The sequence below is a fragment of the Pezoporus wallicus genome, unplaced genomic scaffold (genome assembly GCF_028554395.1).
Source record: "Pezoporus wallicus isolate ANWC-B61680 ecotype Strahan unplaced genomic scaffold, APGP_CSIRO_Pwel_v1 contig_420, whole genome shotgun sequence".
Taxonomy (NCBI): domain Eukaryota; kingdom Metazoa; phylum Chordata; class Aves; order Psittaciformes; family Psittacidae; genus Pezoporus; species Pezoporus wallicus.
In genome coordinates this window covers 91,008-103,167 of record NW_026636658.1, presented here as the reverse complement: position 1 = coordinate 103,167, position 12,160 = coordinate 91,008, and the positions used below count along the sequence as shown (strand labels likewise).

The window sequence follows — 12,160 nt, the reverse complement described above, 5'->3', positions numbered from 1 at the left end:
TCTGATTTAAAAGAGAAGGGGAATGCATGTATTGTTCAGCTAGTATAGAAAGAATAGCACTAACCCTCATTCTCTGTAGTAATGACAGCTGTGGTCTACTGAGCTTAGCAGCAATTTAATGTTTTCCCCAGAACATACATTTATGTGTTTTGCTCCTTGGTATAGTGAGCTGGAGTAATTAAAATAACAATTCCACAGACAACCCACAGGCCACTACAGAGTTCCGCAGTTCAATGTACAGTCTTTATAGTTAGTCCCCTGTAGGAGGATGAGAAGTATTTCAAAACCAGGGATCGTTTGGACAGTTGCTCCCTGTAAAGTCAGCAAGCTCATACTAAGTCTGTTAGTTGATAGTTGAAAGCCACACGTCCCAAATGAGGACAAAAAAAATGACAGTTGTTTTTTTGGTGAGGACTTTTCCCTCTTTTCAGACAAATGATCTCAAGCTTGCCTGGACTGAACTTCAGTGAATTGCTTTGCCACACTGAGCAATTCTGAAGGGGACTGTGCTAAATTCAGAGTAAAAAGGAAGCTGTCCACTATGACTCAGACACAGATATCTTAGCACAGTTCCCATGTAAATGAATTTAGATAGAAGTGTAACGTTTAGTTGCTAATTACATTTAGCCTCCTTTGGGGAACCCACCAAGATGTCTATGAATGTATAGCTCCAGCCAGTGAACAGACAGAATTAATCCATTGGTTTGCTCTAACAGGGGACCTGAAAAGAGCAATTACTTACACTACCATGATTGCCCTTCCTCAAGGTTAAATTCTCTGAACACATTCCACTGTTGTTCTTCCCATGAGGTGATTTTTCTTTGAAGAGTAGTGAAAGCTATTACATTTACTATCCACTTACTTATTTTTCTAAATTAACAATAGTGCTTTTGGTTAATGATAATGATTTTTTTCATTATTAGTGGCATCTTTATCCCTTATAAGCCGCATCTTAAAAAAATACAGAATTTGAAAGTTAAACTTAGGAGAGACATCAAAGGTCATTGCTCATCATAACCTGTTTTTCCAGCAGTGACTCTTCGTGACAGATGTTTGTCTAACAAAAACTGTTTGTTCTAAAACCCCTGTATATCTTCCCCATGTTACCTGTTCTCATGCTTATTCTTAGTGCCATTAAAATATTTTTCCTAATGTCTTGATCTAAGTTTCAGTTGATGCCACTTAAACCCATGACTTGCTGTCCACTGAGTGTGCTTGGGTTTTCATATGCAGTCTCCCTGTAGTTGAGATTTTGCCAGTGCAGAGATGGCACAAACATTTCTTCAGTTGTACAGGGCGTTTTCCACAGTAGGATGATATTGTTAATTCACATTCAGCTTGCAGTGCCAATATAGCCCCTTATCCTTTTGTCGCAGAAATGTTCCTTAAATTGATATTTCTCTAGCATAGGTTCTTGAAATTGATTACTTCTATAAAGAATCCTGCCTTTATGCCTTTTATTTGCCTTTTTTTTTTCTTTTAAATTGGTGCACTCAGAAATTCTGTTGATTTACTCAAATATTGCACTCATAAAAAATTAGTACAGAGATGTTTATAAGGACATAATGCATGTATGGATTCAGGAGAGTTATCGGTAACTCGCAATATAGCAAAAGATGCTTGCTTTAGCTCTTCCAAATAAGAGGTAGCTTAATAGTCTCATTTTACAACCAGATTTACAAAGAAATCATGCTTTCATAAATGATCTTCTGTCTCTCTTCACATTGTGGCTATTGCAGGCTCCCAGATTAGGTTTGATCAGGTGCTTTATGTCTCTCCTTAATGCTTTCAGAAGGGGATATGGCTTCGCTGTCAAAATACCACTGCGGCTACTGCATTCCTCTCTTGTATTGCGAGGTCTGTTGTTGGGAGTTTCTGTTGAACATAAACATGCAACGCAGATTCCTAAACGTTGTGTTAAGCAGTTTACACACCAAGAGAGTTCTCATCAGCAGTCAGCTGCAGAAGAGCACCATTTATGTGTCCAGACTATTTTTATTTCTAATAACATCCTTTTGTATTTTTCTTTTAGGTAGAGAGGATTGTAGACAAAAGGAAGAACAAGAAGGGCAAATGGGAGTATCTCATCAGGTGGAAAGGCTACGGAAGCAATGAAGACACCTGGGAACCTGAACATCATCTACTACATTGTGAGGAATTTATTGATGAGTTCAATGGACTACATGTTTCTAGAGAAAAGCGATCAAGACATGGGAAACAGGCTCCTAAGTTTTTACGGGAAAGCCGAGGGTCATCTCTTGAGAAAGTATCACATAGACCACCTGAAACTGGGAAGTCTAAAGGGTCAACACACAAAAGGAAGAGAATTAACCCATCTCTTCAAAAACAGAAAAGGGGATACACAGCAAAGCCACCATCTGCTAATGATAGGGCTGCTAAAACTGTGACTTACCGAACTACTCCCAGCGGTTTACAGATTATGCCACTGAAAAAGCCACATAGTGGTCTGCAGAATGGAGATGGTAGTCATGAAAAGGATTCTAGACATTTTGGGAATGGCTCACAACAGCAAAACGCAGATTTAAATGAACATGAAGGAGAACAAAACTTGGCCAGCGTGTTGGAAGTTAGTAACGATTCACCTGTTGTGAATGGAATTGGTATGTGATTTAAACAACTACAGTCTTAGGGGTGGGGGGTGTTAATTGCAGCAACTGCAAATAGAGATCCCACTTGTGGAAAAATCTTGTCATGCTACGCAAGTGGTATGGTGAGAAGCATATAAGCAAGTGTCACACTCTTTCCCTATGTATTACACCATTTTTTATCAGTTTCCTTCTCTCCTTCCGTTTCCCATGGAGTGACACGAAACAGATTGGGCTTCATTATGTGCTTTTGAAGTAGAAAGTCCTTTTGGGGAAATGATGACAAGGCACTGAGTAGGAATGATGACTGAGGTATGTATAATACTGCAGCTGGGTTTCTCTATCACCAGGTAACAAATTACTTCTCAGTTATGTGTGCTCAGACACATTGGTCTCCAAAGATCAGGATTATTTTAGAAACAGAATTAATATCACTCTTCCTAAAGTATCCTCTGGTAAGTGTGGATGAGTAACATTCAAGTTCTTCAGTATTAGTGCTCCTCATATTCAAGAGTACTCAGAACTGCCAGATTCTTGTCTCTGACAGTGACTAGATATATCAGAAGTCACATTCATACTTTGTGGGAACATACAAAAAAAAATGAAGTGAATGAGAAGAAATGGGAGAAATTTCTTTCTAATCGTCATGGTTCCTGATTGTCTTAGTTCTTAAGGAATAAAGGTTTATGTTCTCTATAAATACTACTCAGCTTAATGCAGCTTCTCATTATCTATATGTGTCCAATCTTTTTTTCTTTTTCTTTTCTTTTTTTTTAATTCTACCAAATTTAAAGCCTCCAGGAGTTAAGACAATGAGATGCACATTTTATTTGATCAGTTTCTTGGGTCTGGGGGGTTGTTTGGGGTTTTTTGACCTTTGTTTTCATTGTATAAGCTCTTGTCCTTATACAAAGGGATAAAGTGGATGATGTCCTATCAGTCAGTAGGCAGCCCCAGCCTTTTTAGCCTGCCTACCATGTGGAGGTCTTTCCAGGTTCCTGGTAGTTTTCAGTATCCCTTTGTGCCTTTGGTGTGTGGAGGGTTCTTTTAATACCTTTAAAAAACAGCAGGAGCTGTACCAAATGATTTCCTACTGCTTACTGATACAGTGGCGATTCAGCCTTTTGAGGATTTTTTTTTTTCTGCTGTTACACACTGCATAAAGGTTTCCATTGAATGATACACAGTAGCTCTGACACTTTTTTTCCTTGCTGGTTACAGTTAATTTAGAACCCAGCTGTATGTATGATTCTTTTCATTATGCATTTAATCTGCTTTACTGTTGCTAATTCACCTTTTCCTTATGACTCAGTGAAGCTCTTCAAAATCTTTCCTAGTTTTTACTCTACTGAATTTGTATTCCTTTCAAATTTTCCTCTCATACTTCTCTTCCCAGTTCATCAATATATGTATTAAATAATCCTTCTGCAGGTCCTTGGGGCAGCCAACTACTAATCATTTGACCTGATGAAAAGTAAGCATTTGTTCCAATTATTTATTTTTATTAGCCACTTTCTATGGCCCATGATAGCACTCGTTTCCCTGACAGCTTCTTGTGAATTGCCCTGCCAAAAACTCCAAAAGTCAACTTAAATTATATCACTCCAATTTCCATTTTCCACCCTACTGGCAACCTAGCAAATGCTGCTTGATTTGCGAAGTAGAACTGGCGTTGCATGGTCTTACTTGCGACATCCTGTGACTACTGGGATGTTTCAAACCAGACGTCAAATACCTTGTTAAAGACTCCCAAGACAGCAAAATGTGTGGTCAGCTTTAAATGCAGAAGTAGCCCTGATGATGTCTATGACACTTAAATTTAAGAGTGCAAGCTTTTATATTTTGGTGAGTTTGAGCTCATACAAGACTGCTTAAATAGCTACCTGCTTCTTTAAAAAGACTTGCATATCTAATTACAGATGTGTGTAAGGTTATTTTTCTTTGCTTTCTTACTGTTTCTAATGAAGATTTTTAAATAATTTGTTTTGTGTTACTCATCATGGAAGTTCTAATATAAAATGCATCTTTAAAATGCATTAATTGCCATATTTTATAATTTTTTTTTTTTCTTAATGAAGGACTTGAGGGGCACAAAAAAACATAAGGTGAAATGAGCCTTTCATTTGTCCCCAGAAGAGCTCACAAATGGCATCCACCAGCCCTTGTTTGAATAAGCTCTGTAAGACTGCTCTAATTCATCAGAAGACCGCTTTAACTAAGCAGCCAGGTGTTCTGCCAGGCACAGAGACATGTTTCTGGCCTAACAGCTGATATATGCACCTCCTCTAAAACATTTCTTTATGGTGGCTTTTGCATTCTCCAAATCCATCACATCTTTTTTGTATTCTGCTCTCCTTTCTCCCTTGCATTCTGGCCTCCCTGTAGGCAATAGCAAGAGATCTTTAAATCCCTACCTGCTTCTCATCTGAAAAGCCTATACTCAGCAGCACTCCCAAGGTCAGAAGTCCCTGTAGTCCTGCTTTGTGATACCCAGCACGTGCATAGTGGGGAAAACTACAAAGAGGAGAGATGAGACTACCAAAGGAAGAGCAGGCAGAAACTGGTGAGGAAGGGTCAAAATCAAAATACTGGGGTTTTTCCTAAAATTGTCCTACAAATTTGAGAGAAGTAACATTTTCTTATACAGGGTTTTGCATCATTTGAAATGTCAAATTGAAGAAACTTGCACTACTCTTCAACAAGCCCAACAGTTTACTGAATTCCCTCAGTATTCACACTCCAAAGGAATGTGAATAGTGAGCACAGAAGATGCCACTGTGATTCTGCCACGTGTCCTGTTAGTATCACAGACTCATTGTCATCGGGATAGATGTCACACTAGAAGCGGTCTGAAATTTTACACATGACAAATGAAGAAAGTTTCAGAGGAAAGTGCCGATTTGTTGAATAACAGAAGGTTTTTCCAAACGTTTTGAGTTTCAAAACTTTCTCCAAATCCAAGCCAGTGTCCCAAAGCTTCATCCCTTGAGAGCAGGAGCAGTGTGGCAGTCTGCTTGGCAGGACTCCCGCACTTCGCTCTGAGGCAGCCAGCTATGCCAGAGGTTTCAGGCAGTCTGCCACAGAGTCTGGAACTCGAAAGCCTGGCATGCACCATCAGTGCTTCCAGGGCACTATATGTAGAACAAAGAGAGAGCCTGGAGGACCTGGGTTTGACTACCAGAAGCTGTGGCTCCCAGGCAGCCCCAGGCAGAATGTGAGGAAGCAGACATTTGTGTCAGCTTTGAGATTGCCTGTAAGGAGCCCAAGTGAATGTCAGACTCACTTCACAGCTGTGTGTAAGAGTGCACAGAAAATGCATATAGGAATTTTAAGATGAAGCCTAGATTTGGAAAACAAAAATACCTCACAGTTTGAAAACCCAGCTGTAGGCCCAGCTCTGCTGCCAGTGTTGTATTAATCATAATTAATAATTTATAAACTATAACTAATCAAAATACATCTGTTTTGTTTGTGGTATGCCAGTTCTGTTGAAACAAACAGTAGCTATTTGAAAACTAGTTTTTGACAATTTTTTGAATGGACTTCCACCAGTCTGTGCTTGGTTTTGCATATATATCCACTTGGGTACAAGTGTTTCCTCCTAAACCTTTAGATAAAACTCTCACCAGTAAGCTGTTTACCCCATAAAGATGAATGTATACCTACAGATGTATGCACAAAATCATATGTGCACCACAGTTGAGGCTTGGAACCTTGCTTAAGTTGGGACAGACCTTTCTTACCAAAACCTCTCTTGACCTTCTACACATCCCATCCTAAGGAGAGTAGATTCATCTTCACCAACAGTTTTAAGACAGTCTGTGAATTGGAAAATATGGGGAAACTCTGGGGGAAAGCATCCACTGATGCTCCCAGGAGCTAACAATACTATTCTTTCTGATATTTGTTGTCTTCTGTTACCACATTTCTGTTTCTCCAGATATTGTAATTGAGAGTGATTGTCTTGCCAAGTTTCTTACGGCATCAAAGAACATCCCATTTTAATTTTCTCTTTCCTTTTTCTACATAGCTCTGTACCATCTGCTGAAGAATTTTTGCTTGTCATGTAGCACTAACCACTCTTTTTCTCCATTACAAAAATCTTTGTAGTCTCACGGTGCCCTTATTTTAAATATTCTCAGTGAACTTAGTCACTGCTTCCTCTTGGGGTATTTTTTTTTTTAGCTTGTTCTGTTTTTATTTATTCTGGAGCAATACTGGCAGTAAAAGACAACCAAATATGCTTGCTTTCTCAGTTTGGATCAAAACTCATTGCTTTTAGATATCTTACAGATGCTCACTTAGCTGGAGAAGTCTGAAATTATTACTAAATTATCAACAGAACACTGTGTTTAAATATGTACAGTATTAACTATTGCCCACAAGAAAGACGGAAAGGAGGCAGAGAAAAACTATTGGGAAGACTGAGGAATGCCAAGCTGTTTTATCAGGGAAAGTAAGGGAGCATGGTTTATTTCACTTAGAAAAATTAAAGCCCTAGCTCCATGATGGTTTTCATTCACCATGAATGCATGCTGCTAACAAAAGGAACAGTCCAGCTTTCCTTCCTGTGATAACCTGATCGTTATTCCCATCCCTTCCCCTGCACTGGTTATAACACTCCTGAGGTTACAAGGTGGACCTGATCTGTTTGACAATTAACCATGGGTTTCTTTCCAGCCAGAACATTTCATCAGGTCTGTTCACTGTATGGCTGCTCACCTGGATGCTGGTACCAGCACAAGCACCACTGTGTAGGAGGTGGCACAGACTGCTCCATTAATCTGGCTGCAATCAATGCTAAGAAAGAAAAGGTGTATCTGAAAATAACAGTAGCTTGAGATGTCTTTTTCTACTGGGTAGAAGCAGTGGAAGGAGATGGGTAGATCCAAGTCCACTAATGTATTGAGTGATCTGAGGCTCATTGTCATCTTTTCACCCCTTCCCCTCCTACTTTCTGCCTCAGCTGTTTTGACCATAAACTTCTGTCCAGTATAATGGAGCCCCAGTCTCAGACTTGATCTGGAGTCTTCAGGCTCTTTCTGGTACCAACAGCAGCAGCAGTAGTAACATCGTTCCTTGTTGTTCCCTTTGACAGTGGTGGAATACTAGAGAAGGTGCGCGAACAGGCAACTAAAATGGCAAGGATCACAAAAATAAAAGAGGCTTCAGTTAGGCAAGGGAGAGTCTGAGGGGGACTACGATCAAAGTTTACAAAGTTATCAAGACCTCAGATAAAGTAAATGCAGAACTGTTGTTCACTAGATCCCTCTAGCAGAACTAAGGACCCCTCACTGAAACCGGTAGAACATCAGATAAGAGCACACATCAAAGAAAATTCTTCTATGTGTAGTGGCTGCACAGCTTCTCAAAGTGATACCACAGGAAGCTGTGGAGACAGACAGCGTCAGCAGGCTCAGAAGGGGATTAGGGAAATCCATGAAAAGGTCCATGAGCAAATAAGGAAACAGGAAGGATGAATCCTCTCCTATTCCTGTACACCACTTAGGGATGATACTAGGAGAAAGGACTGCAGAAAGTGGCCAAGCTTGCATTTTCTGCCTTCTTGGAGAAGAATTACTAGAGGCACCAGTGGTCTGGGAGTATTTTATGTGCCTTTAAAAAGTATTGAAGCTTCTTCAAAATATCAGTGTTGGTTTAGATATTCCATGAGTTCTACTAAAGATTAAAATCAAGGTAATTAGATTAAAAGCCCACTAAATGAAGGAATATTTTCACACATTCTGCATTTTTTTTATACTTAGTCTGACTGTCAAATACTTAATACTCAGCCAGTGAACCACACTTACAGGTACCTAAAGCTTCCTTAGTTAATTTGTGACACCCTAATTTGTTTCAGATACAGTATGGATTGCTTTGAGAATGTCTCTTTTTCCCTATGTCGCAATCATTTTTTATCTTGACATATTAAGGTACTGTCACTCTTGTGCACATTAAGCAGCTGCTAAGTATTAATGCTCGTGCAGAGACAATCTGGACAATGCTTTCGTGGTTCGAGCTCCATTGCATCCATGCAGACATGCTCAATGGGCCTGGTTTCACATGAGTCTTGTCTTTAGGTTTTGCTGATCATTTTCTCCAGTTTGTCAGATCAAACAAGATTACAGGGATTACACCAAAACAACAATTTAGTCACTGTATGTTGATCATCCATTCTTACAAATGTCACTTTTTCCATTCATATTTCTCTCCTATTAAATTCAGATCTTTCCTCTGGTTAAATTCTTGTCAGCATGCAGGTAGTTAAAGTACTGTGACAAGATCTATAATTTCTTACATCATACATTAATTCACAAACTGAATATATATCTCGAACAAAGAATACAAGAAAAATTAAAATTATTACTATGAGGCTTTTTTGTTGAGCTGGATTATCTGTGAGAATTAATCTTTCACTATTCTCTTCCCATCAGTATTTAAAATAGATGGGGCATAATCTTTAACAGTAGGTAGTCAATCCATCTTCCATTCAATGTTCATGTGTGCCTTTGATTTTGTATGTTCTTTACACTTTTTTTAGGGTATTTAACCCTTCACATCTTTGTAGCTTATTGCTGGATCAAGCAACACTTTAAGGACTGAATAGATAAAAGTGCAATATTTAAAAGTCTGCCTCAAATAATTACTTTCCTTCGGTATATTCCCAATAATATTAGTTTTCCATTAGTAATTTCACAAGTCCATTTCTGTTTGTAAGAATAATTGTCAAAATATATGCAGTAGCAAAACCTTATGAAAAATAAGAAATTATGAATAATTTTAAAAATTCAAGCATATTGTGATTCCTACCATTGCAGATAATTGGAAACAAATTTCAAATTCCGCTGGCTTCAAATGATGTTTTTTCAAATAGATGATCGGATGTAATTTGTCAGTACTAGTATTGCACCAGTTGCATCCTCTATTCAGTGTAGTGCAGGCAATGCTTTAGATGGTACCTCTTAATTTAACCATGAAAAAGAGTTTCATGATTGACTGAAATAGCAGACTTTTTAACAAACGTGTTTCTGTGTGTAAATACATGTCTACCCATATGTACATGTTACATGATGAGGCTGAATGATGCACCAGGGAAATACTGTTAAGCATACTATGTGCTTTAGCATCACATATCATAACTGCAGTGTATATATAGGCATTTCACACACTGTGAGCAATTCCACAGGCCATTGCCATTTGAGAGGTATCAGACACTTCACGTACCTACATAAACATCAAATGAAAAAATAGCTAATCCAAAATGAGGGTAAGTGATTTTGGAGAGAGTAATCTCTTGTGAATACTCCATTTTTATTCCAAAAGAGCATTTTTAATTGGATAGTGATCATTTAAACTATAACATATCTATGTTCTAATATTCATGTCATCTGCCCTTTAAAAATTCCTGGCTATTTGATTCCAGAAGCTGGAACAGGTCAGCTTTGGCAGGAGTGAAGAACAGAACAAACAAAGGTGTTTTCATTCAGCTCTTTCTTGGCCTTTCTTAAGTACAGCATCTCTTGGGCTTGTGTCTGTTTAAACAACAAACAGATTTGGAGAATGTGCTGGGTTTGGCTGGGATAATTTTCTTCATCAAAACTGTTTCAATGAACAGAGTGACTTTAATCTCAGTTCTTCAGTGACCTGCCTCTGTGTTATTTTTCATGCAATGGCATGAAACATCTGTAATTAGAAAAAGAGCATTGCATTAAAATCTTGTAAAGATGTTTTCAACACTCTGGCTCAGCATTGTTAACAATCATTACATATTGCCTATTAGAGAGAAACTGTAAACATAAGCAAAGTAATATTTTACAGCTCATACACAGTGTAAGTCAGAATAAACTGTCTTTTAAAATTGATGTACTATAACTCATTAGTTTTTGAGGAGAAACTGTATATTCTTTGTCATAGTTCCTTTTTTTCCATACTGCTGGGTACCTTCCAGAAATGGTATCAGCACTAATATTTCCTATATACAAAATCCACTGTTGATATCATACCCATTAGTCAAAAGTCAGCAATTACTGTTTGTGTAAATGTAATGAGCAAGAGCTTGGGGTGAGAGCAGAGGATGGCCAACTGCTGCTTCTAACACTAACACAAGGGTAAGTGAAAGAGAATGCTGGTCGTGTCAGCTTAGTAAGAACTTTCCTAACTTACTCTATGTGACCCATAGAGATGTGCCACAACTGTGTATTCAGGTTGTCACTTGAACATGATAATGACTTTTTGGCCACTGTGAGAGAAAGAAGACGTACCTTTTGAAAGAAGGGATTTGGAGTAAACCTGTCAAGTTTTTCCAAAGCTGATCACCCCAAATTCAGATAATACAATCACTTTTCAAAGTGGTTTTTCAAAGCAGAACTGAATCCCATCAATGGTCCCAGTCGTACATGCTATACAATTCAATTGTCTGGTGCGCCAACAAAAAGTACTGCATGTTGGAATACAGTAAGAATGGCTTCAGGCTACATGTAACTAGCCAGGCACATTTTTGATTTATCACATTTATCACGTAGAGGCTACTGTAAATACTGAACTGTGTTTAAGCTAATAGAAAGTATCGCTCCATTTCTTCAAAGATTGAGACATAATTGTGCTTTGATTCTTTCCATCTGAAAGGTTCTTCTCTGGCCAATGGAAGCTTGAATCTACACAGCACTGTGAAAAGGAAACTAGATGGGGAGAAAGATTATGTCTTCGATAAGAGACTAAGATACAGCGTGCGTCAAAATGAAAGTAACTGCCGGTTCAGGGACATTGTAGTCCGGAAAGAAGATGGTTTCACACATATTTTGCTGTCAAGTCAGACTTCAGATAACAATGCATTGACCCCAGAGGTAAGTGTGTAGCCATGAAAGCCAAAAAAAGCCATCTTAATGTGTGGGTTATCTTGCAAACACTGCACTTGAACTGGATGTTGTGTATTTTTTCCCTAATTGGTTATCTTAGAAAAGAAATACGGAGTTCAGGTACATCTGACCTTTCCCATGCTTGGGATTCCTATCCAGAAGAATGCAGAGGAAATTAATTTTTAATTTACCTGTCTGAAACCAAAGTCAGAAGTAGAGAAAGAAATGGCAGAATCAGTACTTCCAGCATGGAGTTAGTTGCGTGACAGAGCTTTTCTCATGTTGAAGTTACTGATATTTACTGTCCTAGAGAGAAATCTAGTTTTTTTCATTTTATTATTTAAATAGTGCTCCAATTTTTGCAGACAGAGAATTTCAGGCAATATGCTGAGTCAGTAATTCTAAGTGTATATCTTGATGCCCAGTTGAGTTTTATTCTGAATCACTTTATGAGCCCTTACTTGTGAAATATTAACCAATTAGGGGCTCTGTTCTCAGCTGAATTCATGCAGTTGTACAACGTATAAATGATATTAATGAATCCCCTTGTTCCAAACATTACACGCTTACTGTCAGACTTGGACTTGTAGCTTGTACTTACTGCTCCAGTAAATATATGGGTTAGGGAAAGGACTGAGAAGCTTTTCCTTCCATTCACTGTGATCCCAGCATAGCGGGCAGTGATGCCCAGGTGTACCA

The 12,160-nt window shown here is 38.5% G+C and overlaps 1 protein-coding gene across 1 annotated transcript in view; it reads left to right on the top strand.

The window, feature by feature from the left end:
- CDYL2 (chromodomain Y like 2) overlaps positions 1-12,160 on the top strand; it is a 61,230-nt gene that overhangs the window by 32,974 nt on the left and 16,096 nt on the right. Inside the window, exons 2-3 of the mRNA XM_057401154.1 lie at positions 2,033-2,621; positions 11,232-11,449. Coding sequence (XP_057257137.1) covers positions 2,033-2,621; positions 11,232-11,449 — 807 coding nt within the window. The remainder of the gene's footprint in view (positions 1-2,032; positions 2,622-11,231; positions 11,450-12,160) is intronic.